The 27,940-nt window shown below is 52.9% G+C and overlaps 1 protein-coding gene across 1 annotated transcript in view; it reads right to left on the reverse strand.

The window, feature by feature from the left end:
* Positions 1–1,459: 1,459 nt before the first annotated feature.
* The window catches only part of FOXP4 (forkhead box P4), a 37,482-nt gene continuing 11,001 nt past the window's right edge, over positions 1,460–27,940 (reverse strand). Inside the window, exons 2-16 of the mRNA XM_007936267.1 lie at positions 21,259–21,354; positions 15,080–15,202; positions 14,410–14,496; positions 12,609–12,756; positions 12,246–12,459; positions 11,852–11,956; positions 11,041–11,128; positions 10,433–10,516; positions 10,113–10,323; positions 9,934–10,010; positions 8,931–9,032; positions 4,758–4,879; positions 3,007–3,073; positions 2,212–2,381; positions 1,460–1,607 (exon numbers count right to left, since the gene is read on the reverse strand). Of these exons, the coding sequence (XP_007934458.1) occupies positions 1,460–1,607; positions 2,212–2,381; positions 3,007–3,073; positions 4,758–4,879; positions 8,931–9,032; positions 9,934–10,010; positions 10,113–10,323; positions 10,433–10,516; positions 11,041–11,128; positions 11,852–11,956; positions 12,246–12,459; positions 12,609–12,756; positions 14,410–14,496; positions 15,080–15,202; positions 21,259–21,354 (1,842 nt within the window). The remainder of the gene's footprint in view (positions 1,608–2,211; positions 2,382–3,006; positions 3,074–4,757; positions 4,880–8,930; positions 9,033–9,933; positions 10,011–10,112; positions 10,324–10,432; positions 10,517–11,040; positions 11,129–11,851; positions 11,957–12,245; positions 12,460–12,608; positions 12,757–14,409; positions 14,497–15,079; positions 15,203–21,258; positions 21,355–27,940) is intronic.

Raw genomic sequence — 27,940 nt, forward strand, 5'->3', positions numbered from 1 at the left:
CCCAGGGTTGGGGACGAGGGCTCAGGTGCCTACTGCCCTAGGGGACGTGAACCCTATGGAGGGCTGAGGGCTGCCCACAGCCTCTGCTCTGGGCTGGGCAAGAGCAGAAGGGAGGTGAGCAGGGTCCCGGCCTCTGCTGAGTCCCAGAGTCCTCAGAGTAGGGAGTAGGGGGGTGTGGAGGGAGAGGGTCTTGGCCACCAACAGACACTGTAAACTTTGGTTTAAAACAATAACTTAAGTGAAGGGAGGACTTCCAGCCTGGGGCCACGGGTAGGTCGTAAGGATAGCAGGGTGCTTGGGAGGCGACAAAGGAAAAAGCCAACAAAAAGTTTTGGTTTTTGCTTCCGGCTTAAGAAAGGTCTTTGGTCATCCGTTTAACTAGGGAGAGGGAGCCAGAGAAGGGGTACTGAGGGAAGGTGAGAGGAGGACTGCAATGGAGGGACTTGCAGGCTGGGGGTGGGGTGACCTGTTGGTCACAGCAGCCACTGTCTTAATCCCACCTGTCCCTCAAGCCCCTTTTCAGCCTCACCTGTCCCCCTGTGATGTGGACACTGTCCAGGCCGGGAGCTTCATGCTGCCCTGGCATCACCCCGGCCCTGACTCTGGCCTCAGGGTAGCTTGGCTGCTTCAGTCTCCCCACCTCCAGAAGCCCTTTTTGGGCACAGTCTTCTTGGGGAGATGGGCACCAGGCCTCTGCTTGAGCTCCCTGGTGTAGGGGTCAGCTGGAGAGTACCCAGAAAACAGGGGTACAGGTTTGGTTCAGCCTGGGTCCCTCCCTCAGGCCAGGGTTGGGGTTGGAGCCAGGCAGCACTGCTCCCATGGACCACACAGGGCACACAATTTATCTCCACCCCAACCATGGCTTTTGGGTGGTCACAGCCAAGGGGGCCGGTTTCTTCTGGTGATGGTCTGAAACTTCAGTTCCCCCATCCGGGCCAAGGCAGGGGTAGGAGTTGGGAGTGATTTCTTCACAGTACAGAAAAGAAGGCAGAGGGGAGCACAAATTAGGGAAGTGGGGGCCTCTGGCCAGAAAACACTGCCAGAGCCAGGTGCAGGATGGGAGGCCCTGGGTCTGGGAGGGGTGACTTAGCCCCGCCTGCGGGTCTCCATGGTGATGAGGGGCCTTGTAGGGGAGAGCTGGTGGGGGGAGGAGGGTCCTGCTGCTGCTGGTGGTGGGGGGATATCCAGATGTGGGGGAGGGTCTGAGGAGGGGTCCTGGCCCTCCGTGTCCTCCACCAGTCCCAGACCAGGGGTTCTGTGTCTCCTGGGGGCAGGGCCATCCCTGCCCAGAGCGTCTGTCAGGCAGGTCACATTGGGAGTTGCTGGCCTAGGACTGCCTCCCCACTTCTGAGTCCTGGAAGTGCCTTGAGGTTTGGGAGGGGCTGTGGAGTAGGGGTAGGTGGAGCCTGGGTTCTGGGAGGGAGGGTCTCACCCCTGCCCTGCCTGCCCCAAGAGGCCCTTAGGACAGTTCTTCTGTGGGCAGCTCCTCCTCCAGGTCCCTGTCTTCCGGAGGCCCCACGGTGCTGGGGTTGGGGGGACCCAGGGGTGGCCTGGGCCGCCCATCTTCCTCTGCCTCTGCCGGCTCCTCTTTCACCTGCACCTGGTGGCTGTGGCAGAAGGGTCTATGTGGGTACTGAGTGTGGCTTTCTCTGATCACCCCAAAAAGTCCATTTGGAATGCTGGGGCACAGTGGGGGTGCCCATAGCCCAGAACTCCCAGTCTCCCATCATCCCTGAGCCACACCAGAGTCTGACATCTTAAGCCTGATCTTCTCCCAGGGGTCTCGCAAAAAAAAAAAAAAAAGAGGCCAGAGGACCAGAGATGCCTTTGGCTGGGAAGGACAAAGTGAGGAAGAGAGGGGAGGGGAGGAGGAGAGGAAGGGAGGCTAGGAGGGTGGAGGGAAAGAGATGAGAGGGGAGAAGAGAGGGGGAGGAGAAGGGAAAAGAGAAGAGAGGAGGAGGAGGGAAAAGAGAGAAGAGAAGCGACAGGTGGGAGATGACAGAGGGAGAGAGGGTGAGGAAAGGGGCAAATGAAGAGCAGAGAGAGAGGAGAAGCCACTGAGGGGGCAGAAAGGCGAGGTCCCCAGTCTTGGGAGGAGAGGTGTGGCAGGGAGTGACAAAATGGGGACATTCACCTGCAGCAGAGGAAGATTCTGCCTCCCCAATGTTTGAGGGGCACTGAGGAGGGGGATGCTCTGTGCTGCCTGCTCACCTGTACTGGGGCGGGGAGAGGCGAGGGGGGCTGCTGCTGCCATTGCTGGGTAGCAGCTCCACGGGGGCACCCACGTCTTCGTGGCTGAGGGGCAGGAGGCTGCTGGTGGAGCCGGGGTTCAGCATGCCAGGGCTGTTGAGGAGGGGGAAGCTGCTCTCGGCCAGGGCGGCCTGGAGAGACACAGGATTGGGCCCAGTCAGTGGGCTTCAAGGGTAGGGGCACACCCAGTCAAGTCCCCATGCCTTCTCCATTCCCTTGAGAGTCTCAGTGTGCGTGGGCATGTGTGTGTGTGTGTGTGTTTATGTCTGTATGCTTGCTAGCCCCACTGCCAGATCTAGCTCAGCAAACCCCCGCCCCTACTCTGCCCTCAAGCCCAGACTCATCCTTTCAAACAAGAATACCCCGTCAAGTCTAGAACTCTAGCCCCAATCTTCTGCCTCCCAGCTTTCCTGGAACCCTGTGCCTGGCTCAGTCTCTCTCCCAGAAGACAGACGAGCCCCAGACTGACAAGCCACGTAAGGGGAGGCCATTGGTTAGGCCAACCTCTGTGTTCTCTGCCTCACCCTCCATCCAAACCCAGACAAGAAACCAGACATGGAGAAGGTGGGGCCCGAGTTGGGGTGGGCAGAGGGCTGAGGTTTCAGCCACAGACTGTCTTCATCCTGCTCCAATGGGCCCTCTGCAGGGGAGGAGGCTGGGGAAAAGCTGCTGTAGGAGGCCAGAGTATGTTGGAGGGAAAGCAAGGAGGCAGGAAGTACAGGGAGTGGATAGGTGAGCTCTGAGGGGCCCCATCACCTGGTAGCTGGCATTAAGTGCTCCATAACTGAGGCCCGAGATCATGTTCTTCACCAGGGTAGGGCTCCTGGGAGGAGGAAGACAGGCATTGATTCGCTCAGGCTCCAACTCCTTACTCGAACCTCTGGACCCTAATTAAGAGGCCACTCTGTGCCAGGCACTGCCCCATTCATTATCGTTGTGCCTCCCAATGACCCCTGAGGCCAGAGCAGGCCCGGCCACTGTCTGTCGAGTCCTAAGAGGCACCAGTCTTGTGTGTGCTTGATCTTACTCATCCTCACCCTGATGTGGCGCGGCAGGGATCACCTGCCCGCTTCCCAGGTGAGGGTGCCGAAGCTCCCAAGGGCTCGAAATGTGTCCACGGTCAGAGCTGGCAAGTGGGAGCTCCAGGTTGTCTTGACGCTGCACTGCTCCCAGCATTGTTCTCCCGTGTTCGGCAAGGAGTTACAGCCTTGATAGTTTCTCACTCATAAAATCCACACTTTCTCACCATTCTGTGCTCAGCCTGTCCCCACACGCTCCATACAAAAGCCTTTTTTTTTCCTGCATGAAGTGTTGCGTCAGGAGAAGCAACGACTCAAGGCTTTCCCCCTTCCACAGGGATTACCCCCAATTTAGAGTTTAGTAGGAGAGGCTAAGGAACTGGCCCAAGGTCACAGAGCTGTGAGAAGCAGAGGTGCAATATGAACCCAGGTCCCAGTGGGTCATGAGGTGTAAGGAGTCCCTGGGCCGTGTAAAAGGTTAATGGGCACAGCTGCTAGCCAAAAGGTTAGAGGTTCGAGCCCACTCAGAGGTGCCTCAGAAGAAAGGCCTGGCAATATCCTTCTGCCAAAGCAGCCAGTGAAAACTATGGAACACAGTTCTACTCTGAACATATATGGGGTTGCTGTCAGCTAGAGCTGACTCAACAGCAACTGGTTAAAATGAGGCATGAAAATACCTGGTGTAAAAACTAGTGCACAGAGGTGCTCAGTAGGAATGGTTTCCCTTCCCTGTTCCAGGCTGGCTGGGGGTGGAGAGGCTCTTGTTTGGGGAGAAGGAGGCTTTAAGGCACTCAGGGACACATCCATCTAACAGGCTTCAGACCTTTCTCTCCCTCCCCACAGGCAGCAGTGTGTCAGGTGTGGGGCTATTTAGGGTGGGAAGAAGGCAGCACCAGGGCTAGAAGGTAAGTCAACAGAGATTTTTAGCCTTTCCTGGCTCCTTGAATTTCTATGTAAAATGTTATTATAGAGCCCCCAAAAAAGCATAGGTCCTCGGCCCAGCTCTGCTACAATCTGCTGTGGCCTCCCATCAGCCCCTTGCCCTTTCTGGGCCTCTTTCCTGTATGAAACACAGAGGTAAGGCCAACCTGTGACCATTTGTTAGAGTTGCAGGAGTGTGGGCCCAGGAGATGGCAGTCCCCTCACCAATGGCCCCATTGACTGGCCTCTGCCCATATCCCAGCTCCATCCATGGCTACTTTGTGCCTCTCTCCCTCTAGTTTCCAAGTCCTCCTTGGCCTCCTCCTTCAGTCAGGACTGAGGACAGAACAAAGCTGAAGGATCCACCGTCTACCCTCTGTCACTGCCAGACTCTGGCCTCCTGTCCCGGCGCTGGGCTCTTCTGCCCATCTCCTCTCATCCCTACCCTCCCAAGCTGGCAAGGATGCTGCACACATGGTAACCTGGAGAGGCATGAGGGGGTGAGGCAGGTTTTGTGCCCTGGCTCATGCCTGGCTGGGTGCACACACCCGGGGCTGGCCCACATACCCGGTCATCTTTGGCGGTCTCCGCTTCTGATACTCCCGCTCGTCCACGGTCCACACAGCACCCTTGACATTCTCCACACGGACGAAACACTTGTGCAGGCTGAGGTTGTGACGCACGGCGTTCTAGGGGTGCAGCAAAGAGGGGAACAGGTGCTCAGAGGTGGCTTCCTTGGCTGCACTCAGGGGAGCACATACAGAGAAGTCCTTGTCCCAAGTCCTTGCAGCAGCAGCTCACTTTCCTAGAGCCCAGGAGCAAGCTCTCAGAGAGGCTGGGCTGACAAGAGACCGGCCAGAGGGGGTGTGTCCCAGTTCTGCCTTTGGAGTGACGGGTTCCCAGCTTTTTCACCATTGACCAAACCAAATCAAAACCAAACTCACTGCCATCGAGTCGATTCTGACTCATAGCGACTCCCATTGGGTTTCTGAGGTGGTAAATCTCTATGGAAGATTGCTCAGTCTTCCTTCCACGGAACAGCTGGTGGGCTCGAACCACCAACCTTCTGGTTAGCAGTCAAATGCCTTAGGCCCTATGCCACCAGAGTTCCTTTCACCACTGACAGCCCATATTATTATCTGCCCCCTCTTCTCCTTGCAATCTACTTCCATAGTGATACTGCCTTGGAAACCCAAAGGGGGTAGCTATGAGTCGGATATGACTGTATGGCAGTGGGTTTGGTTTCTGTTTTTTTCTTCTTGCTACAAGGCATCTGCCTGCTAACCAGAAGGCTGGCGGTTCAAACCCACCAGCCACACCTCGGAAGGAAGATTAGGCCATCTACTTCCGTAGTGATAGTGCCTCGGAAACCCAAGGAGGGGTTGCTATGAGTCGGGTCCGACTCGACAGCAGTGAGTGAGAGCTACATTGGAAAACTCTACCAACTAAGCGCTATCTAGTTAGCAATAATTTGTTTTCCCATCATGATTCATCAGTGGCACATGGAGCTCTTGTTCATGAGGACTTCTGATCAACATGAGATGGTGCTCTTGCCCAGAGGGCTCTGGCATCTCAGTGAGTCTGGGACACCTTACCTCAGGCACACGCAGGATTTCCATTAAGCTTTGAAAAGTTTTAGAAAAAACTCATGAATCCTCACTGTCCTTCACAGACCCCTGGGAGCTGGGAAGCCATGTCTTTGGGCTGTGGTTCAGAACAGACAGCTATTGAGAGCACAAGGCACACAGTAGAGCCCCAATACATACTTGTTGAAATAAATAAACTAACAGAAAGGAATGTAGGCTTAGTGGCTGTGATGCACTAAGGAAGAGCAGACAGAAGAGGAAAAGTCACCTTGTCACTCCCACCTCCTCTTAACAGGATAACTTCAGGAATTGAGGTCATCTGGTTTATAGGACACACTTGGGTGAGGGTGGGGTGGTGGTGATGGTGGTGCTTGGCCCAAATCCCCCATGGGAGCATGGGCTAGGACACTAATCCACCCACTACCTGCATGCCCCTCAGTCCTATCTACCCCTGTACTACCCCACCCCCATTCCCAGCCATCACCATCCCTGCCTGTGTCCCTGTCCCTGTTACCTGTCCTCCCTCAGCCTCCCCCTGCCTCATCCCCATCCTTGTCTCCTCTTTACATTTCTAAACGGGAAGAAAGCGGGCAGGGCGGGCAGCCTGTGCCCCTGGAGATCCCCGCTCCCTCTCTCCCTTCCAACTCTTGCCACTTGCAACTGGCCCGATTTCATTACCAATTTTAATTTGCCTCTAATTAAATCCTGTGTATTTTTCTGACTCACTTGCTAATCCACGAGGGAGGCGGGCGGCTGGAGTGGAATCTCTTGGAGCGATAATTACAAAGGGCCTAATCACGCCGGGGCTCCTGCCTCGGAATAAATTTGCCCGCATTACGGGGCTCCGATCCTCCGCTTTGCAAATGAGAATGACCCCAATTTCCGAGGATGGCCTCACTGGGGCTTTTTTCCCTCATTTCGAAGCCTGATTCGTGATGAGAGACTAATTCGTTACGCTGAAACATTAACGGCAATTTAAGGGGTCTGGCGGGGGCTCTGTAAACAAAAGGACAGCCCACAACACGGGCCTGGGGAGGGGATGGACACCGGGGAGGGCTGGGGAGGATCATCAGCTTGGCAGATGGCAGCTCTGTCCCCGGATAAACAGCAGCTGGCCTGGCCCATGCCCGCTCCCAACCCTTCTGCCCTGGTCTGAAGTGGACAGCATCGCAGGGTGGAGACCAGAAAGGGTGGAGGAGGAGGGAGGGAAGGAAGGAAGCAGAAATACTTAAGGAGAGGAAGAGGCGGGACCTCAAGGGGCACAGATAGGTGTAAGTGGAGAGTGGGAGGGAAGCAGAGTTGGGTGTCGACAGGGCACGTAGTATTCCAAGCAACATGAATGAAGCCTGCCTGCATAAATCTGAGGGTCAATGTGTACCTCAAGCTGAGACGGATTCTGCTCTGCCACAGGGAGGACACAAGTAGTGGTGACCTCAGGTGGTAAAAGCAGCAGCAGGGCACTACCATCAGGAAAGGTCACCCATTTGGTCATTCATTTTCCCCCAGCCCAGCCTCTTGTTGGGACCCAGACCAGGTGAGAAAAGATGGTGGTAAAGAACTGGGAGAGAAAGACATACCACTGAGATGGGAAAGGTTAGGCATCCAGTCAAAGGGAGTGTGGAAGAGCGTACAGGAGGCCAAGTAGGTTGGGCTACAGGGGGTGATGGCTGCATAATGGTCACTGAGAGGTTTAAGGACATCACCTAAACCCACTCCTACTGATCTGAAGAAAGAGAGAAGCAGAAACTGCAGCAGGGGTGGTATAGGTGAGAGAACAAGAAGGAAGGTAGGGGATGAGCTGGACTCTTGTTTCCAAGGAGGAAGTTATGGAAATGAGGCTGAACATTAATATGTTCTAACATATAATTGTGACATCAATATGAAGTAGCAAAGTAGATGTGCTTGAAAAACATGAAATAATAATCATAACAAACTTTTACATTTGTATAGGACTCTATCATTTATAAAATTTGGTTTCCAAACTAGACTGGAGGTTGGGGACTGGACCAGGTGACCTCAAGGCCGGGCTGGCTCAGAAAGAGGGCAGGACTATGGTTGGCAGGAAATGACATCACTCGCAACCAATCAGAGCTGTTGCCCAGTCTCCCAGCCTCTCTCCCAGGCCTTGGAATAAGGCACAGGGATGAAGAAGGTCATGAAGCAGTCCCTATTGCTGGACCCAGCACACTGCCCTCTCGGACGGAGAAGAATGGGCCCTGTGCACACCCTATCCAGTTCTGGGTGCTGGTAGGGTGGGGGTTCAGTAATTAACACTTGTTGAAAGCTGGTGGGATAAGGGGAGGTGGCCTGATTAGCTGCAGTTTCTGCATAGGCCAGTAGGGGGACACAAGAGCCAGGGATCTGATTAAGGTTCTAAGATTGGGACTCCTTCCCCCAAATTCCCCCTCCCCCTCTCTCCCTCTTAGTTTAGATATCCCCTTCCCACCCTGCTACACAGATCCTAATACTTTCACCCAGCAGACACACACACACACAATCTTACCAATGGAAAAACAAATGACTTAGTGCCCTGGCCCATATCTCTGTGTCCCATTTTTCTAGAGGCCCCCCTTTCCTGCCTCTGGTCCCCAAGGAAAAGTCTTACGGCTGAAGGTGTTGAAATGACTAATTGGATGGAGACAATTATCTTCCTGCCACTGATGGCAGTGGGGGAAAGTGTACTGTGTTTGTGCATGGGTACATGGGGTCATGGTCCATCCACACATCCTTGCCTGCACACCCCCGTCCCACATCCCAGGGCTTCAGAACATGCATCTTAGCCGAGGTAACTATATTCTCAGGATTCCTACAAATTTCACCCAGGCCTCCCTATCAGGGCTGGCCAGTACCAGGTCCCAGAGGCTCTACTTCATGGGGCTGGACAACTGGGAGGCACTTCAGAGAACTGAGGGTTTCTTCTAGAAAGAAGACAGCACCAAGTTGGAAGTAAAGGATCATTAAAAGGCAGTTGTAGGACCTTCCATAGGGCCAATGAAGTGGGGATGGGGCACACGGCTCAGCCTGGGCCCTAGTGGGCCCGTTTCTACAGAACCTGTCCCCCAGAGAGGGCTAACTGTTAGGCAGTCTTAGATAGAAGGATGCAATACCCAAGGGTGGTTGGGGGCCCTGGGACAGCTGAAGGGGAGTGCCTCACCTTCCAGGTGGCAGTGTTTCTCCGGAAATAGGCGAACATCCTGGTAAACCAGTTATAAATCTCATTCAGGGTCAGCTGCCTATCAGGGGTTTCCAGGATGGCCTGTGGGCAAGGAGGAAGCAGAGAGACCCTCAATGGTGGCTTGAAGGGTCACAGTCCTGTGTTCTCTCTCCTAGAATCTCTCTCTTCTGCTGGCCCCCTAGCTCAACCCACCCTGTGAGCAGAGGAGACCTGCTGCAGAGATGTGTGGTACTTGTGGGTGGGCTGAGCCCAGCCACAGGCTAAAGGCAACACAAGCCTCCAAAGGGCTATATACTTTGCAGAGCATAGAATTTTTATCTGGAGGGAGATCACTTCAAAAGTCCCCTGTCCTGGCAAGGACAGGAAAGCAGTATTCTTGAGAGGCAGATGTCCTTGGGACAAGAACAGTTTGAAATTTCTCCTGATTTTGGCAAAAGTGTGTGTGTGAGAACATATATGAAGTTGTACATGCCTGTGTGGGGCTATCAGAGAGAGAGAGTGTAGTATGCAAATGTATGTTTGTGAGTGAGTGGTATTATGTGAGCCTTGAAGACATGAGGATTACGGACATGAGGGAGGGAACAGAGATAGGTGTGTGAGGTTATGTGGGAGAAGAAGAGGCAGGCTAAGAGTGACCCTAAGTCTACCAGAAAAAAGGGCCTCATGGGAGTGTGCACATGGAAATAAGAAAAGGAATGACACAGTGGGTGTGAGCAGTAAAAAGTATGTGTCCCCCTGCCCCAGGACACATCCATGTGATCAATAGGCAGACTGAACTGAGGTAATGAAACGAAAACTGCACGAGGGAGACTGTAAGGCTGTGAGACAGGCGAGGACAACGTGTGAGGAGGGAAAGTCCTATCTACTGTCTGGCCCTGGGGACCTCCTGGAGCCTGGGGACCTGAAGTGGGAATCCAGGGAGGGTTAGGATGTGCAGCCTATGTGCCATTCTCCTCCCACCCGTCCTCTCTGAAGTGCTCACCTGGCGGATGAGGGAGGCGTAGGTGAAGGGGGGCCTGACATCGGCGTTCTTGTAGAACTCATGATTCTGGGCCAGCTCTGGGGGAGACAGGTAGAAGGTAAGGTGGCCAGATGGTGGTCCAGTCTCAGGGGGTGGGGCACCTTTCTCCTGAGGCCCCCGCCACTCCCACCTGCCCTCACCTGAGGAGATGGGGGAGCAGAACTTGTCACTGCTGCTCCTCCGTCGGGTGGGGCCCCCGCTGTGCAGGGAGGCAGAGCCAAGGCCAGGGGGCCTCAAGGGGGTGACAGGGGCGGCGGCCGAGGTAGGGGGGTGCACGAGGCCATCTGGGAAGGAATCTGCTGCGGAGACAGTCACCTTGGAGAATGAGGAGGAGCCAGGGACCGGATTCAGCTGTGAGCAATGGGAAGGACGCTGAGACCAGTGCTGAACAGAGGGGTTCCTAAGCCTCAGGGGCTGTGGAGGGGCTTGGAGAGGGTTAGCCAGGGAGAGAGTTACTCACTGGCTGGCTGAAGGGCTTGGGCTCGGAGGGCCGCATATGTAGATGGGCCATCATGGCCTGCAGCCTTTCACTCTCCTTGGCGAGCTGTGGAGAAGCAGTGGTGAGCAGGGGGCTACACTGTTAGGTGGCCCACTCCTCTTCCTCCTCTGTATCCCATTCCTCGTAGCTCCCATGGGCCACATCACCAGACTCCTCAGAAAGTCCTTATTCCCTCCCCAACTTGCATCCACACCTCAGCCTCTCAGCTCTCTCGGTCCTCTGCTCCTGGAAGGCCTCAGCCTCTTCTCTGACCATCTAGCTCCTCAAGGCCATGTCCAAGTGCTGCTTGTCCATGAGGCCCTCCCTTTGTCCTCTGTGGATCATTAGAGCACTCCCTGGGTGTCCCTGGCTTGAGCTCATCACCACCACTACACAGCAGGAGGCTTTTTTCTAACAGCACCTGCCTTTTCTCCCCACTGAGGGCAGGGCCATGGCTGCTGTTTCTTGAACACCCAGGTGCCTAGTTCTATGGCATTAGCTGTGAGAGGGTCCTCCTGGACTGAAGGAAGACACAGAGGAAGTGATGCCTGTCTCACTCATCCCCGTTCAGAAACGCACTAGGCCCACACCTGAATCTCCAGCTGCTGCACCACCTGCATCTGTACCCGACACTGGGCTGTGCTCCGGTCGTCCAGGGCATGCTCCGTGTTGAGGTGTCTTCATGGGAAGGAGGGTGGAGAACAGAGAGTTGGCCCAGGTTCCCCTGCTGCCCCCACCCTCCCATCCCCTTCTCTAACCCTACCCACAGACTGAAAAGCAGACAGACTCTGAGTTACAAAGAAGGAAAAGAGGTGAAAACGTGGGCCAACAGAAGCTGCCTCCTCCTCAGCCTCCTTTGATGTCTTTGCTAAAATCCCAGCTACAGAGAGATCTAATTGCAAATGAACTAATTAAGTAAACCTCTGACGAAGCGTGAAAACAATTTGTTTGACCCTGATGCTGTAAGGGTCTGGGAGACAGTGGAGTTAATCAGTCAGTGACAGAGCCTGGCACGGCCATGGCAGCTGGCCGCCTGCCTGTCCCCGGCCTAGGGCCCCATCACTAGGCCATCACTCTCAGGCTGAGTCTGGGAGGGATGATGTGAGGATGGCGAGGGTGGGGTGGGATGGGAGGAGGAGAGGTGCTTGCATCCATCCTCCCTGGGCTCTCTCCTCCTACTCTCCACCCAGGGCAGGTTGGGGGATTGTAGGTCCCAGGAATGTAGGGTGGGGAGGAGGGTAGGCCCCCTGGGGTCAAAACTATGGGACAGATGGTGACTAAAGGCCCCAGAAGGGGCAAGCTAGGTGACAACTGGGGAGAGGGCTTTGGGGACACCGTGGGGAAAGGATGTGTGTTGGGGGATAAGGGGTAGGGGCAAAAGGAGAGTGAGGTGACACCTACTTGATAAACTGGCCCAGGTCTTCACACAGCGTCTCACAGCCTGGCCACTTGCACTCTCCGTGTCCGTAGAGAGGGTGGGAGCTGGGGGTCTCCTCATGGGAGGAGCTGCAAGGGCATGAGGGAGGTGGTCGACAGAGGCCCAGAAGACCCCCACATCATGGGCCCAGCTCAGGCCCAGCTCCCCCTCTGGTGAGATTTCTGTCCCTCCTATGTGTCTCCCAGAGGCCCAGCACTCATCTCACACAGTTTTGTGTGCCCTGGGCAAGGAGGAATATGTCCAGGTCCCTAACCATGACCCAGTTCTGCCCAGCACCCACCACAGGTGCCATCCCTTGGGGTCCAGGTCTGCCTTTGGGCAGGTCTGCAGTGTCCCCTCCCAGCCTAGACCCCTCACCTGTCTCTCCGAGGTGTGAGCACAGTGGGCTGTCCATTGGGCAAGGTGTGGTGGGAGAGGGGCGGGGAGACCTTAGGAGGGGCGGTGAACGAGGTAGCGGTGGCGGCTGTGCCAGTGAGGTCCAGCCCCTCCTGCTTGACGCTCTCCTCGGCAGGCTGCCCAGGGGCACCCTCACCCTTCCATAGCTGGGGCAGGTCCGTGGGGCACACGGCTGCTGCAGAAGAAGGAAGGAGTCTGGCAGGGCCCCAGGAATGCAGGAGTGCAGTCTCCCCACTCACCCCAGGAGGAGGGGCTGCTGGCCCTTGGATGCCAGAGAGGGCTGTGGGGCTGGGCTAGGAGGGGCAGGAGAGGAGGGCCGCTCACCTTGTGGGAGGCTCTGGAGGGGCCCTGAGGCCTGGTTGGGCTGTAGGCTGACCAGCCCCTGCCTCTGCAGGTTGAGCAGGTGTTGCTGCTGCAACTGTTGCATTTGCAGGAGCTGTTGCTGGAAGGCCAGCTGCTTGTTCCCCAGTGCCTGGTGGGGGGCCCGAGGGGGCGGGCAGAGAGGGGTGCCATCAGCCTCAGGCGTGCCATCTGGCCCCCACCCTGCGGCCACCCCCTCCCAGGGCCTGTCAGCCCCCGGAGTGGCCGTTGCGGCGTCTGCAGCTGCAGCTTCTCTGCTCCCGGCCCAGCTTCCATAAGGCTGCATGCCTCCTCGCAGTAAACACACGCATGCACGCATGCACGTACGCGCGCAAACACGCGCGCGCGCGCACACACACACATACACACACACACACAGAGCTAAACCCAGACACGCAGCACGAAGCCCGCCCTCCTGCCTGCCTCCCTCCTCCTGCTGCGCCAGCGCGGCACCGCAGCTGTGTGAGCGCCTGCGGGGGGAGCCCCTCTCATCACAATGATCGATGAGCCTGTCAGGCTCTGGGGGCCACTCCCTCATGGTGGGCACCCTTCCCCACATGCTCAGGGAGCCCCTCGCCTGCTCTGGAGAGGGAGGACCCTTCTGCTCTTCTCTCTTGCTCCTTAGATACAGAGAATCAAGGAGTCAGACAAGACTTTAAAAGATCAGCTGGTCATTGGAACTGGGCTCAGGGAACAATCACAGTGCCACTGCCCAGGCGTGCTTGCTCACTCGTGCGCGCACTCTCTTTTGCTCTCTTTCTCTCGCTCTCCGCCCCCCATTCAGTTCTTTACACAGGCACTGACAAGCCAGGCTAGGCTGTCAGCAAGTCTTTGCTGAGCCCAGGAGCCAAGCATGTCCTGGGTGCTTGGGAGTCAGGGCCGTCTCTCTCTGCCTGCCTGGCCTGGGGGTGGGGTGAGGTGGGGTGGGGGGCTAGCTATTCAATATGGGGACAGACAGAGAGACCCAGGCTAGAGATTTATGGGCAGATAATGCCACAATTACAAGGCTGGAGGCGGGGGTGGGGGAAGGTCTAGGGAGTTTAGAGGAGGACTGGGCTTCATCAGGGCTGCCTTCTGGGAAGAGGTGACTTATAACTGGGCAGTGGTTTGGCCAGCAGCATGTTTGGGACACTGGAGGGGTGGGGCGACATGTGTAAGGCCTGGAGTGGAAGCACTGTGGGCCAGTGGAGCAGGGGGTGTGGGCTGGGAGTTCTCAGAGTAAACCTGTGCGGTAAGGAAAGGGGTGACTGGAGGAGAGTTGGCAGTTTAGTACCAGAAGCAGCAGAAGTTGAGGGATGGGGAGTTGCAGGTGTGTGTGTAGGGGGGTGGTTCTGAGGGGCTGAAAGATTCTCAGGCAGAGAAGTGGAGGGCTGAAGTGCTGACAAGTGGGCATGAAAACCAGGCAGCTGGATGTCAGCGTGGACCATCAGACACTCACACAGAGATGACCACATGCATGTCCACAAGCACGTGCAGAGACAACACACCACTTAGCCTGCTTGCTCACATTAATCCAATGGCACAAGGTCAGGAGAAGGGGAGGAGTGAATGGGGTGAGGGCAGAGGGTGAAATTTCAGTGAGCTGCCATCCCCATTTCCCCAACTTTTGCCTGATTTTTCTACTATTCTCACAAAGCAATTCTCTCCTGACCCCTAGCTGCTGGTCAGAAGAGGCCTGGGGCTGTAGATGATGGGTGGGGGAGGGGTGTCCTTTGAGGGGAATAGCCCCCGTCTGGGTGATGCAAGACCTGATAGAGCCTCTTACCTCTTTGGGTTGCTGTTTCCCAGCCTGCTGTTGAGTGAGGAGTTGTAAGTGGAGCTGTTCTTGCTGCTTCTTATAATATTCCTGCAGCTAGGTGGGGTGGAGATCAGAAGCAGGAGTGGTTACCACAGACAGGGGGTTGCTGAGCCCCAGAGTAACCCCTAGCCCTGTCCTCCGTGGGCTCCTGAGGTCTGGGTGGGCAGTTTCACTGCAATAGTGAAACAAGTGTTCTCCTGAGCAGGGCCAGGGTGGGGAGGGAGAGGGGATTCTATCCTGCAACTCTGAACCCTCCCTGGCTCCTTGGTAAGTCTCCTGAACAGGTCGCAACAAGGTGCCAGGGTGTTCCTGTACTTTGCTCTTTCCAGGGGTTCTAGAGATAGAGGCAAGGCCAGCACACAGGGAGGGGTATGGGGTGAGGGGGCTGCTGTGGAGAGAAGCCTGACCTTTGACTTCCCCCAACTGCTCTGGAGGAATGTAGATCAGTCTACTAGCCCGAGCCATCTCTCTGGGTGCTTCTGGGTGCTAAATTGTTTTTGGTAGCTGCTTCAGCCCTTGGTGATGTTGGCAGTAAACAGGGAGGGAGGTGGGAGGCCAGGTAGAAGGGGGCGGACAGAGCCCACCTCACTGGTCACTCGTCTTCCTAACTCCCTGGCTGCCCTGGGGCCAGACTCACCTGCTGGATCATGAGAGCCTGTTGCTGCTGGAGCAAGGCCTGCAGCTGTGGGGGCGACAGGATCTGCTGCATCTGCTGGGGGGTGAGCATCTGCGGCGACATCATGGCCACTGATACTGGTACCTGCTGGATTCGGCCCTGTTAGTCTGCTCACCTGCACCGTACCCGCAGGAGAGGCACACACCCAAGGCCCCACACTCAGTATGCAGACAGGCTCCCGAGTCAGGCTGCCTGGCTTCAAGTCCTGGCTCTGCCACTTACGAGCTGTGTGTCTTTGGCCAAGTGCCTTAATCTCCCTGTTCTCTGTTTCTTTGTCTCTAAAATGGAAGTGGCCACGGAGCCTACTTTGTTAGGTCCTCATAAGGATTAATAAGCTATATGAGAACTTGGCAAACAGGAAGCACTCATATGGATTGGCTACTATTGTAGGAAGTGTTGTCCTTGGTGCAGAAAGATTAGACCCTAGTGACAGCAGGCAGTAGAAACCAGGCTTTGGAGAGTTTCTGCTCTAGTGATGGGGAGGGGCAGCACCAAGCATTCCTGACTCTCATTCGTCTATTCTGAGACCACTACCTGCAAGGCAGGCCTGGCCAGGAGGCTGTCCATAGCTATGGGAGAGATTCAAAAGCAGCCTGCGTGACATGAGGACCTTGGCTGTGCCTGCTCCTCCCCCCACACACACATGTCATATGCTCCAGCATACCTGTCTCGAGCTACATACAGTAGTTTAGAGCTGAAGCCCAGGGGAGCACATGCAGGTGCAGTCTTAGTGTGTGTATGCGTAGCTATGTCTACAGCTATGCTGGAAAGAGTACAGGCAGGGAGTTAGGAGGGTAGGCTTCTGTTCCTAGCTTTGCAATGAATATGCTGTGTGACCTCAAGCAAGTCACTTGCCCTCTCTGAGGAGTCAGTTTCCTTAAACATATAACATAGAGATTGTCTGCAAGAAAGAATTCCTTCCAGCTGGGACATTCAGGACTCTAAAAGTAGAGCACCTTTCTGTTCCCTGTCCTGGATTAGGCCTTTCTAGCAGGCCCAAAGATTCCAGCTGAAGGTAAAAGGTCTGGGGAGAAGCAATAACATTTTTTTTCCTAGCCTATGTAGTCAAGGCCAGGGAGGTCCAAGCTGCTATGGTGTCCTATCCCCATTTTAGCAGGACAGGTACCCAGATGGGGCTATCTGCTACCTTCCTCCTCTCTGTGAGCCCATGGGTATAGGACTTTTCCAATCTCCCCTTCACTTCCACCCTGGCAGAGGGCCCAGCACACAGTAAGCACCTACTAAGTATTTGCTGCCCTGGGCTCCTCCGACAGTCCTGGGGCAGGAAATGAGGGGTGAGGAGTGGGACCCAATCAGGGAGGAGTGTCCTGCAGGGATTTGTCCTGGGTGGAACCCCTGATAGGTTAGCTATTCATTAGGAAATTCCCAGGCAGAAGGAGCCACCAAAGAAGGGCAGTAAATCCAGGGACACCAAAGAAATCCCAGTGTCCCATAACTACTGGCTGAATCCCACTCTTGGGCTTTGTCCTATACCCTAGCTGATGGCTGTCCAAACATCCCTGGGAGGGGTAACAAGCTAGCTCTTTAGTCATGGGCATACTGTGTGAATGGAGGTTCTGGGAATTCTAAGGTGGGGCAGAGGGGTGTGCCCATTAGACCTTTAACATCACCCCATGCCCACATCCCTGCCCTAAAGTGAGTCTTGAGAAGGGGTAAAGAGAGGATATGAAAACTGGACAATCCAAGGGGCTAAAGGGTTCAATGGGGCTGCAGATCCCAAAGGCACATTTTCCCCTCTTCACAAATGTATCCCAAGGGACTCTCTGGAAACCGGGCTGCAGGTGCGTTTCAGTTGTCACTCTCTGAGGGTTCTGGGATTGGGGGCAGACAATGACATCGACCCACCCTGTTCCAGAGCCAACCCCTGTGTCTGTTGCCAGGTGCCCCAGAGGCAGCTGAGAAGGCAGGGGCTCAAAGAATTTGGGTTTTATTGTCCAAAGACCTGGGTTGCAAGTTGGGTTGGGGTGCTCAACACCAACTACTATCAGCCAACTATCCTTTCTTTCCTCCTCTCTCCCTCCAACTCATGGGACTCTCAACAAAGAGGCAGCACAAGGTGCAGAGCACAGGCCAACCTAAGCTCTCGTCCCTGACATCGACCATGCTCTGAAATCACTAAACCTGCTAACTGGGTTTCTAACACATGCCCAGTCCACTTCACAGAACTGCACGTGCACATGGTGCTGAGGGTGTATTCCATGTCACGCACTGCACTAAGCCCTTTCCAGCTATTATCTCACTGAATCTTCACAACAACCCTGTGAGTGGGATAGCATCATAGTTACCACTTTACAGATAAGGAAACTGAGACATTAAATAACTCGTCCCCACGCCCCTTAAGACACAGGAGAAGGGGTGAGTGATATGATTCATATGCCATTAAATTCTATGCCAATGTTTAAAAAAAAAAAAGGAAAGAAATTAACATTCTAGATTCTCTTTCCTCATTCTTTTCTAGTCTCTTCTTTCTCTCTCCTTTTCTCCCTATTGTGTGCTAGGCATACTGGGGGCTCCAGAGGGCACTACATGGCAAGAGTCACTTAGGAACAAAGGGACTGGCCACTCACTTTCATTGGCAGTGATACTTGAACTAGAGGAGATGGATGTGACCCACAGCACGGGAGACTAAGCCCAGACACCTGGATCATTCCAGGCATCAGTGTGAGTCACTGAGAGTAGCATGCAACAAGGGATGTAGCATTTCCTTCCTTCAGGCTTTCAAGCTTGGAGGCAGAGGAATAGAAGACACGACCTTGGAAGGCCTCCCTGGCCTTGAGTTCACAGGAAAGCTGCTTTTAGGCTCTGGGCCCTACTCTGCAACACAGACTTTGGCTTCTTGGAGACTGAACTTAGGGATAGGGATGGAGAAGCAAGAAGGTATCCAGGGTTGGAGAAGACAGACAAGGGACTCCAGCCTCCATGGGAAGCTCAGGCATGGCCCCAAGAACTCCCATCTCCCTGAGACCCAGAGAACCATTCAGCTGGGTCTTCTCTACCTGGGAGTCTACTGGTATTCATTCCTGTGCTAAGCACAAAGCACCATCCAGCACAGAAATTAAAAGTGTTGAGTTCTGGGGATAGTTGTTTGCGTTCAAATCCTGGCTTTTCCCCTTGTTATCTGTGTGACTTTGGACACACTAACCTCTCTGGAGGATGGAGCTAATAATCACTAATAATAGCACCTACACGCAGGATACAGCCAGAATGCTCCTTAGAAGTGAGGATGGTAACACTCTGTCTCACTTACTTGGGACATGTAATTAGGAAGGACCAGTCTGGTGGTGTAGTGTCCAAGGCATTTGACCGCTAACCAAAAGGTTGGCAGTTCAAACCCATCAGCCACTTCGTGGAAGAAGACTGGGAAATCTACTTCCATAAAGACTTACTGCCTCGGAAACCCAAAGGGGATCCCTATGAATTGGAATTGACTTGACGGCAGTGAGTCTGGTTTCTTTTGGTTTAGTCTCTGAAGACATCGTGATGGATAAAGTAGAGGTCAGTGAAAAAAAGATGAAATGGATTGACACAAGGAAAAGTTTATACATAGAAGGAAACTTTCTTTGTTGGTTACCAGGTATGAGTAACCAGGGGAGGGGAGGGAAAATTTCTAGGTAAGTTGGGGAAAAAAAAAATCTATATATCTATATCTATATCTATATATGTATCTAAAGGAGCTCTGGTGGCACAGTGCCTAAGGCATCTGATTACTAACCAGAAGGTTGGTGGTTCAAACCAACCAGCCACTCCAGGGAAGGAAGACTGGACAATCTACTTCCATTAAGATTTACCACCTTGGAAACCCAATGGGGGTCGCTATGAGGCAGAACCGACTTGATGGCAGTGGGTTTGTTTTTTTGGTTTTGGTATCTATACCAAAGATTAAAAAGGTAGCAGGGAGGGGGACGAAGGAAGCATCTGTATGGGGGGCACTGAGTTTCTGCTAATAGGTGGTGGAATATTTTGGAAAAGGATAGCAATAATGGTGAAAAATATAATCAGTGTCCCTGAGCTGTAAATGTGGAAGTTGTTATGTTTGTGAATGTCTTGTTGTGTAGGTTTTCATCACTATAAAAGTAAAAAAAACAAACCAAACCAAAGAAATAGATTGAAACAGTGGCTGCAACAATGGGCTCAGACATGGTAGCCATCGTGGGGATGGTGCAGCATTGGGCAGTGTTTCATTCTGTTACACACAGGGTCGCTATGAGTCAGGACCCACTTGATGCTATCTACCACCACCACCACCACCACCACGCACAGGACTGTGAGGATAAAATGAGACAATACGTGCAAAACACGTCCGCCCTCACAGTAAGCACTTTGTAAATATTAGCGGTTAGTTTAGGAAGTACTCAGTAGGTTTATTTGTTGAATGAATTGATCAATCAATTATCGAGAAGTAAGGAGGCAAGGAAAGATGCCTGAGAAAGGGAGTATTTTATCTGTCCCTCTGACCCCAAAACCTCTTCTTCTCATTCTAGGCTATCCAAGGACCTCATTTTTTTTCAGGGTCTCCTAAGAAAGATCCCAGAGCCTTTTGTCCTCTCTCAGTTATTTCAGATCTCCTGCTCCTTATTCCTCCTGGCCATAAGTCCTTCTTGATGCTGACCTCAGTCACTCCAGCTACCACTAAGCCCCTTCCCTTTCTGATTTGAGGGAACATTTCCGTTCCATAGTCTACCCTCTAAGTTCTTGGAAGGAGTTACTAAACTGGGCCATGGTAAGGGGGATTCAGGACAGTAGCCCCAGAGCCATTTCAGATCCAGGATGTATATGTGAGGTCCCCAATTCAAAGACAGACCAGTCCTGACACCACTTAGACATGAAAACCTTCTACATCATTAGGGTGGGAGAACTTTCTTCTCCCCTGGTACTGACTTTCCAGGTCTTGCCCTCCCCTCCCCCACTCCAGGCCACTCCCCTCTTTGTCCTGCTCTTCTCCCATAAGGTTCCAAGATTTTGAAAAGTACTACCTACTTAAGGCCCCAAGTCTACCCAGCACCTTGAACTTTTTCAAAGCACTTTGACATAAACCCCAGATAGGTTGTCAGCCTTGGAATCTCCCTGCAAACAAAGCCTAGGCCTGGGTCCTTCTCAGAGCACCCTGCACCCCTCCCTGCTCTCCTCCTCCCTTCCCTACTTCCCTCAGCAGCCCCCCAGCCCACCCCCCCACACCCTAGACTCTAGAGTGTCTCCAGTTCAGGATCATGCTCACCCGTCCCCCTTAGATAAACTTCCTTTCAAAGCTCACTTAATCCTCTCCCCAAATTCCGAGCCTCCCCTGCTGTTGTGGGGAGGGGTCTGGAGAAAGACAAAAATGAGGAGGCTGGGCTGAAGGGCCTAGGGGGAGGGGGAGGGGTGGGCTGCCCCAGTTGTGACCCATCCTGAACTCAGACCGATTCTCCCAAGTTCTTTGTGATACAAAAGGTAAACAGAAGGCCTGGTTGCTCCCACCCCTCTGCCATTACTCCCCCCACACACAGCTCTCCCCTCCCCCAACCAGCCAGATGGGCCGGCAAGCTGGGGGGAAGGGAGAGGGGGAAAAAGGGCAGATTGTGCAAAAGAAAACAAAAGAGACAGAGAGACATGGCGAGACGAGACAGGAAATGTGGCGAGACTGGGGGAGAGTCAGGGGAGAGCCAGTGGGTGAGAGATAAAGGGAGGTAGAGACATGCGGGCAGCAGCAATGGAGAGCCTGGGAGGGTGAGCTGGAGACCCAGGAACAGAGAGGGCCAGAATGACCTAGAGCGACAGAGAGACAGAAATACTGGAAGTGACTGAGGGAAGAGGCAAGGAAGAAGAAACACAGTGAGAGAAGTACAGAGAGACAGTGAGCGCTTTTGACAGCCACAAACTGTGATATAGAGACAAAGGGGCAGGTGGAAAGAAGTTAAGCTAGAGGAAGCCTAGGTGATCAGGTAGAGGAGAGAGAAAGTGGAAGTTTCTGTCCCCCACCCATGCAGTGACTGTATTTCCTTCTGGAAAACTGCCCATGTTTTGGGCACTGGGGACTGACAAGAGCAGTTCTCCAACTGGTCCCTCACATCCTTCTGTACCAAGCCCACCCTCTTGACCTGGCCCCAGCAGAGCCCCAGCCCATAGGGTGCTCTCCTCCTCACCTGCAAGGCGGAGGCTGACTGTTTGCTGTCATTGTTCCCTGGGGAGCTCAGGCCTGAGGCCTGCTGCAGCAGGAACTGCCGGGCCACCTGGAGAGCCTGGAAGATAGGGGCTGAGTCAGTGCAGTGTGGGCATCCAGATGCCTGTGAGCTGGGGGGAGGATGGTTATGAGTCAGTGTGGGATCCAGGATTCCAGGGGAGTTTGGAGTAGTGAGGAGAGGAAGTCAGGGTAAGATGGAAGGTCTTGGGGGTGAATGAGCAAGTCATAGGGTCCATATAGGCTCAAGGGTGAGGACAGAGGTAGAAGTTAAGAGGAACCTTCAGGGTTTAGAGGTTGCCAAGTGGTGCAAATGGTTTGCATACAACTACTAATCTAAAGGTTGGTGGTTCGATAGTGAGACTCCCTGAGACCATGGCCCCTAGTTACCCTTCAGGTCTGGAATTGAACTCACTCCCATGGCTTCCAGCCAAACAACAGACAGGCATATAGAGTGAACATTTACATCAGGTAAATACACTCCTTAGAACAATCAGTTATGGGAGAACAGAAGGGCAGTGTTTGTACAGGGACATAGCTCAGGGGCCAGGAATGTATAGGAAAGGCCACAAGAGAGAGGTAACTACAGAGAGTAAGTGGGAAGAGAGCTGTTACACTGTGGGGAATTGCAGTCAATGTCATGCAACAAAATGTGTACGAACTCCTGTATGGAAAATGAATTTGCTCTATAAACTTTTACCCAAATAACAACAAAAATTTAAAAAAAAAAAAAGAAGAAGAAGAAGAAAGGTTAGTGGTTCAAATCCACCCAGTGGTGTCACAGAAGAAAGGCCTGGTGATCTGCTCCATAAAGATTACAGCCAAGAAAACGCTATGGAGCAGTTGTGTTCTTTACACACATGGGGTTGCCATGAATCAGAATCGACTTGATGGCAACAGGTTTGTTTTGTTGTTGTTAGAGTTTGGGGATCAAAGCTTATAGGAACTCACTCTGATATCTGGTGAAGTTTCGTTGGAACTTCAATGAGGGCAGCAAAAGAAAGGGCCAATGGTCACAAAGGGACTCCAAATAGGTTCAGAGTATTAATTAAAGCAGGGACTATTTACTGAGTAGCTACTATGTGTCAGGTACTGTACAGACAAGGTCTCATTTAGTTTTTCCATAAGGCTGTGAGGTAGGAATTGTCAGCTCCATGTTGCAGATGAGGAAACTAAGGCTCAAGGAGATTAAGTAACTTGTCTAAGATCACACAGCTAAAACTAGTAGAGCCAGGATTTGAGCCCAGGAAGACTGGCATCAAGGTAACCTGTCTTACTGGTGGTCAGTCTGGGGGCTAAGGTAGTCACAGCCCACAGTATGGGGTCAGTGGCACAGGGTTTGAGAACTGTGTGCATTTCTGAGTTTGGGGAATCTGGGTGGGTCTGCAGGGCCTTGTGGCACTGGGGGATTTAGGCCAAGTCCTGGAGAAGATCTCTCAACTATCAGTAGAGTTACACCAAGGTGGCTTGGTTGAATTGTGGGCCACAGGGGGACAGGGTGGGAGGTACAGAGAGTTTGCAGAAGAAATGGTTCTAGTTGGTTAGTGACAATCAAGGAGTCAGTGGGCCTAGGAGGTGGGCAGATGGACAGTGAGAAGTATAGTAGGAGAATGTGGGGTCAGGGAGGTCCAGAAAGTTCTTTGTAAGGTCAACTAAGCCCTCCATCCCTCCACTCTGGGTCACAGGCGGGGTCCTGTCCTAAAACCACCTGTCTGCTCTCATGTTCCTCTAAGACCCCTTTGAGAACCTGAGCAGCTGTATCCAGGCATTTGACATGGAGCTCTGGCATCATCAGGCAGTCCTGGATTTGGATCCTAACTATGCCACCTACCAGCTGTGTGACCTTGGGCAAGTTATTCCATTTCTCTGTGCTTCTGGCTTCTTATCTGCAAAACCAGGACATTATCTCTCTGGGAATGAATGACTAGAGGAACTACAGGGCCAATGTTTGGCACCTAGTTGTCATTCAGTAATTGTTCACTCCCTTCCCTTGTCATTAATCTCTCAATAGTTCCCTACTTCACCTCCTCCAGCCTCTCCCCAACACAGCCTTGTGCCAAGCGTTGCAAGCGCACTTATTAAATGAAATGCACCCACTTGAGGCTCTCTTTCACCATTTCTGGCCACATACACATTTGCTTCTTCTTCCATAGACTTCTACTCCCCCATCCCACTATTCCAAGCACCTTTAAGCCAAAACCTTTTACGGTGGAACAAGAATGCACATGTACATACTCCCCACACAGCAAACACTTATGGAGTACCCATGGTGTACCAAGCATATGTACACATCCAGCCCTTTCATCACTGGATTGAATAGCTGAGTCTCCCCCTCCCCTAAAGACATAAATCTAGTTTAATTTAGGATGGTATCTAAATACACATCGGTGTATCTATGGGAACTGGTCCCACAAGCAAACCTAGGCCTTTCCCATTGTGCCCTCTCTTCCCCTGGACCACACAGCTGGAGTCCTGGGCTTCCAGAGAGAGGAGGGATGTTTCTTCTTTCCAAGGTTCACTTTAGAAATTAGAAATCTGATTTTACTGAGTCAAAATGCTCCAAAAGGCTGTGGAGCCAGGATGAGGAAAGGAGGAGGTGGCCAGGTGGTCATCAGGAACAGGCTGCTGCCTGTGTCTGCCTCAGTAAGACCCCTTCCAGGTCTAGTAACATGAGTCAGATAAAAGCTCTTTGCCTTCCAAAGGTAGAGGTAAGATGGGGGATACAGGAGTCAGAGGTCAGGGGGCAAAGTGAGGGAAAGGAGAGGGCCCCCGAGTAGCCAGACAGCCCGGGCACCCAGAAGGGACATCGGTCAGGGTAGGGAAATGAAACACTCTAGATCCCTGGGGGCAGAGAGGAGCAACAGGGCAAGAATTTCCTTAGTCTCCAAAGGGAACAGGGGAGTGGCTAAGGGAGTTGAATTCACTCGCCAAGGGTGCTCTCACTCTGTGGTCCCCTGGAGCATGAAATTACAAGATTTACAGGGAAAAAGTGAAAGACCTTGCAATCTCCTTCCTGTGAGCCCTCCCTGTGACTCACCCTTCACTTCTCTCCTGCCCTCATCTCATGCTGACCCTCTTACCCACTCTGCCCCCAGGCCTTCCTGCCCCTTTGGGCCAGATAAGAGTGAACCAGGTAAAAATAGCCTAGACTAGTCCCTTCTTCCTACCTCCCACTACTCCCTCCACCATGTGTTCCTTCACTCACTTACTCACCCCTTCATTAACATTTCTGAGCACCTGCTGTATGCTAGGGATCCTGCTAGGTGCTGGGGATACACAGAGAAACAGGGCATGATCTCTGCCCCCAGGAGCTTACACCTGTGAAGATGGATTCATAGAGACTGACAAGGAGTTGGCCAGTCTGAAATAGAAGTGGGCAGTCAGTGTCCCAGATCCCAGAGAAGGTGGCAGCTCTGACGGGAGTCCTGAAGGGCAAGCGAGTTCACCAGATAACCAAGGAGGGGAAGGGTATTCCAGGCACAGGGACTCACATATGAGAGGTGTGAAATGGCCCAGTGAATCTGGGAACTCACTTGGGGCAGGAAATTGAGTTCTGTTGGGAGCAGCAGAAAGAGATCTGAGAGACGCCTACATGGGTCCCCAGGTGATCAGGTATGAAACCCTTCAGGCACTTCACTCATTGATTCTTTTCTCCACTCACTCACTCACTCACATTCAGTGCCACACACCATGTATAGCCCCCGTGGTTGGAGGAGATTGGGAGCTGATGACAACATAAGATCACTGCATATAATTCATTTAAGGCCCAATTTGGGACCTAGTACACCTAAGGATCACTGTGTAGGAGCCCCCAAAGGTGGAGGTGTTGGTCAGCCCTGAGCCTGGGCTCCAAGCTCCCCTCCACAGATGGCATGGACAAGTCTCTGAGTGCTTGGAGCACTGTAAATGCTGCTCCATTCCCCACTCTCCATCACCATCCTTACCTTCTACACATCCAGAGCCCCAGCCAGGGACGGCACTCTGGGAGCCTCAGGTTCTCTCAGGCCCAGGATGACCCCCTCTAAGAGTGGTCACTCAAGGGATCAGAGAGGTGTGAGACTTTCCAAAACCCCACCCAAGTCACATTCATCACGCAGAGTATCTTCACTCCCTGCTGGCAGTGGGGCCTGATAAATCCCTGGGCCACCTACCTCCAAGACCGAAACCAAACCAAACCAAACGCTCTGCCGTAGGGTTGAATCCAACTCACAGCGACCCCCCTCCTTGGGTTTCCAAGGCAGTAGCTCTACAGAAGTACATTGCCCAGCCTTCCTTCTGAGGAGTGCCTGGAGGGTTTGAATCACCAGCCTTCTGGTTAGCAGTCAAATGCCTTAGGCACTACTCCACCAGAGCTCCCAGAGAGGATAGGAAGTGGCCCTGACATTTGTCCCTAGGTGGTGCAAATGGTTTGCTCTTGCCTACTAACCAAAAGGTTGGTGGTTCGAATCCCTTTAGCAGTATAGCAGTGATGTGGAAGAAAGACCTGTCAGAAAGATGAACAGCCTTGAAAATCCTATGGAGCAGTTCTACTCTGACACACATGGGTCATCACTAGTGGAAATCAACTTAATGGCCATGTTTGTTTTTGTTTTGGCCTTGATAGATCCTGCACTGATGATGTCAACCAAAACACCACCTCCTTGAAAATACATACACTGTTGAATGTATCTGTGACACCCCACTCCTTGTCCCCAGCCCCCAGGAGTCCTACAACACCTACTGGTGTATAGTACCTGACAGAGCTCAAAGTGCTTCTACAGACATTTAACTGGAAATTCACAACACTAAGCTCTGGTGGCGTAGTGCCTAAGGCATTTGACTGTTAACCAGAAGTCTGGTGGTTCAAACCCACCAGGCATTCCTCAGAAGGAAGACTGGGCAATCTACTTCTATAGAGATACTCCCTCAGAAACCCAAGGAGGGGTTGCTATAAGTCAGATCCGACTCCACGGCAGTGAGTTTGGTTTTTGGTTTTTTTGAGCTAGGCACATCAGGCATGATCACCTTCATTTCACAGACAAGGAAACTGCAGCCTAAGGTCCCACAGCTAGGAAGTGGTGGAGTCCAAACACTTCTGGCTCCCCAGTCTTCCGTCACCTCACTAAGGGGGTCTTACTGTCTCACATGTGTTCGTGTCTCTCCTCTAACCTTCTGTGCACTGCTTTCAGCTCTCAGGGTGTGAAGGGGAGGTAAAGCTGGCTGAGGTGGGAAAAGAATAAGAAAGGAATCCCCAGGAGAAAGCTGGACTCAGTTTCCCTTCCCTGGTGGCCAGAGAAATGCAAACACAACCCACCCCAGTAAGAAGCCATCATGGAAAACCTAGTGTAGAGGAGTGAGACGGGGGTCTGGACAAAGTGGAAAATCGGGAGCCATTTGACTTCTTAAATCTCACTTTCCTCCTCCTTTCACCCTTAAAGTCCCTGGGTGGCACAAATGGTTAACTATTCTACTGCTAACCCAAAGTGTGGCAGCTCTAATCTACCCAGAGGTGCCACGGAAGAAAGGCTTGGTGATCTGCTTCTCTGTGGAGTGGAGTTCTACTCTGGGGTGGCCATGAGACAGAACTGACTTGGCAACTGGTTTTTCACACCTTGAACTGAAAAGAAATGCAACTAGCGGTTTGGAGGATAAAGTCTATTTTTCCTCTAAGGGAGGCAGTACTGGTCTATTCAGGGCATGGACCCTAGGCAGGAAGATCTGCATCCAAATCTTGGCCATATACTGAGTGACCTCGGGTAGTCACTCTGTCTCTCTGAACCTCAGTTTCCTCCTCTACAAAACAGGAATAGCTGCGAGGGTCATTGTGAGGAGTATATGGGACAATGGCACCTAGTGGGTCCTGGATGAACATTGTCTACTATTATCGTAATTAATCTTTTCCTTCCCAGGAGGCTCCTGGTTATTTGCCAGGAATGCCTTGCTAATCAACCTCTCTCCGTGTCTACATCACCCCTGCATTCTTCCTCAAGCCCAAGAACTCAGTCCCCTAATAGAGCTTAACTTCCCTCCCTGCAACGCCCATTCAGAAGTCATTAGCAGGATCTCCACAATTAGGAACAAATGGCTTATAACTGATGGCAATGAGGGAGGGCCAGCGGGATGGAGGGGAAGAGAAGCTGAAGCTTTGAGTGCTTAACAGGATGCTGCTAAGAAAAACAAGTGGGATCTCTCACCTCCAAGATGAGACCACACCCCAATTTCTGCCTCTGAGAATCTGAGGTGGGGGCCATTCTAAGGAAGTCAAGTACAGGGCCACTGACCATTCCTTTCTTCAAGCTAGAAGGTTCAAACCTGTGTTGGGATCCCAGCCTTATCCTGTGGGGGGGGGGGGCATGGTATTCAGGGAGATAAGTTTAAAGGGCTGAAGTCTGAGAATGGAGACGATTCAGTGTGTCTAATCTAGTGTTTTTCACACAGCCATGACCCAATGGTGGGTGGTAATGATAGGAATTTAGTGGTTAACAAATAGAAAAAATAAATTATACATACGTAGTGTGTGTGTCTCTACATAAATTTATGTTATTGTTGTTACTGTGTGCCGTCAAGTCAGACCCGACTCATAGCAACCCCTCCTTGGGTTTCCGAGGCAGCATCACTATGGAAGTAGATTGCCCAACCTTCCTTCCGAGGAGTGGCTGGTGCGTTTG

This window comes from Orycteropus afer, unplaced genomic scaffold, assembly GCF_000298275.1.
Source record: "Orycteropus afer afer isolate SDZICR_OR568_19922 unplaced genomic scaffold, OryAfe1.0 scaffold00034, whole genome shotgun sequence".
Lineage (NCBI taxonomy): Eukaryota > Metazoa > Chordata > Mammalia > Tubulidentata > Orycteropodidae > Orycteropus > Orycteropus afer.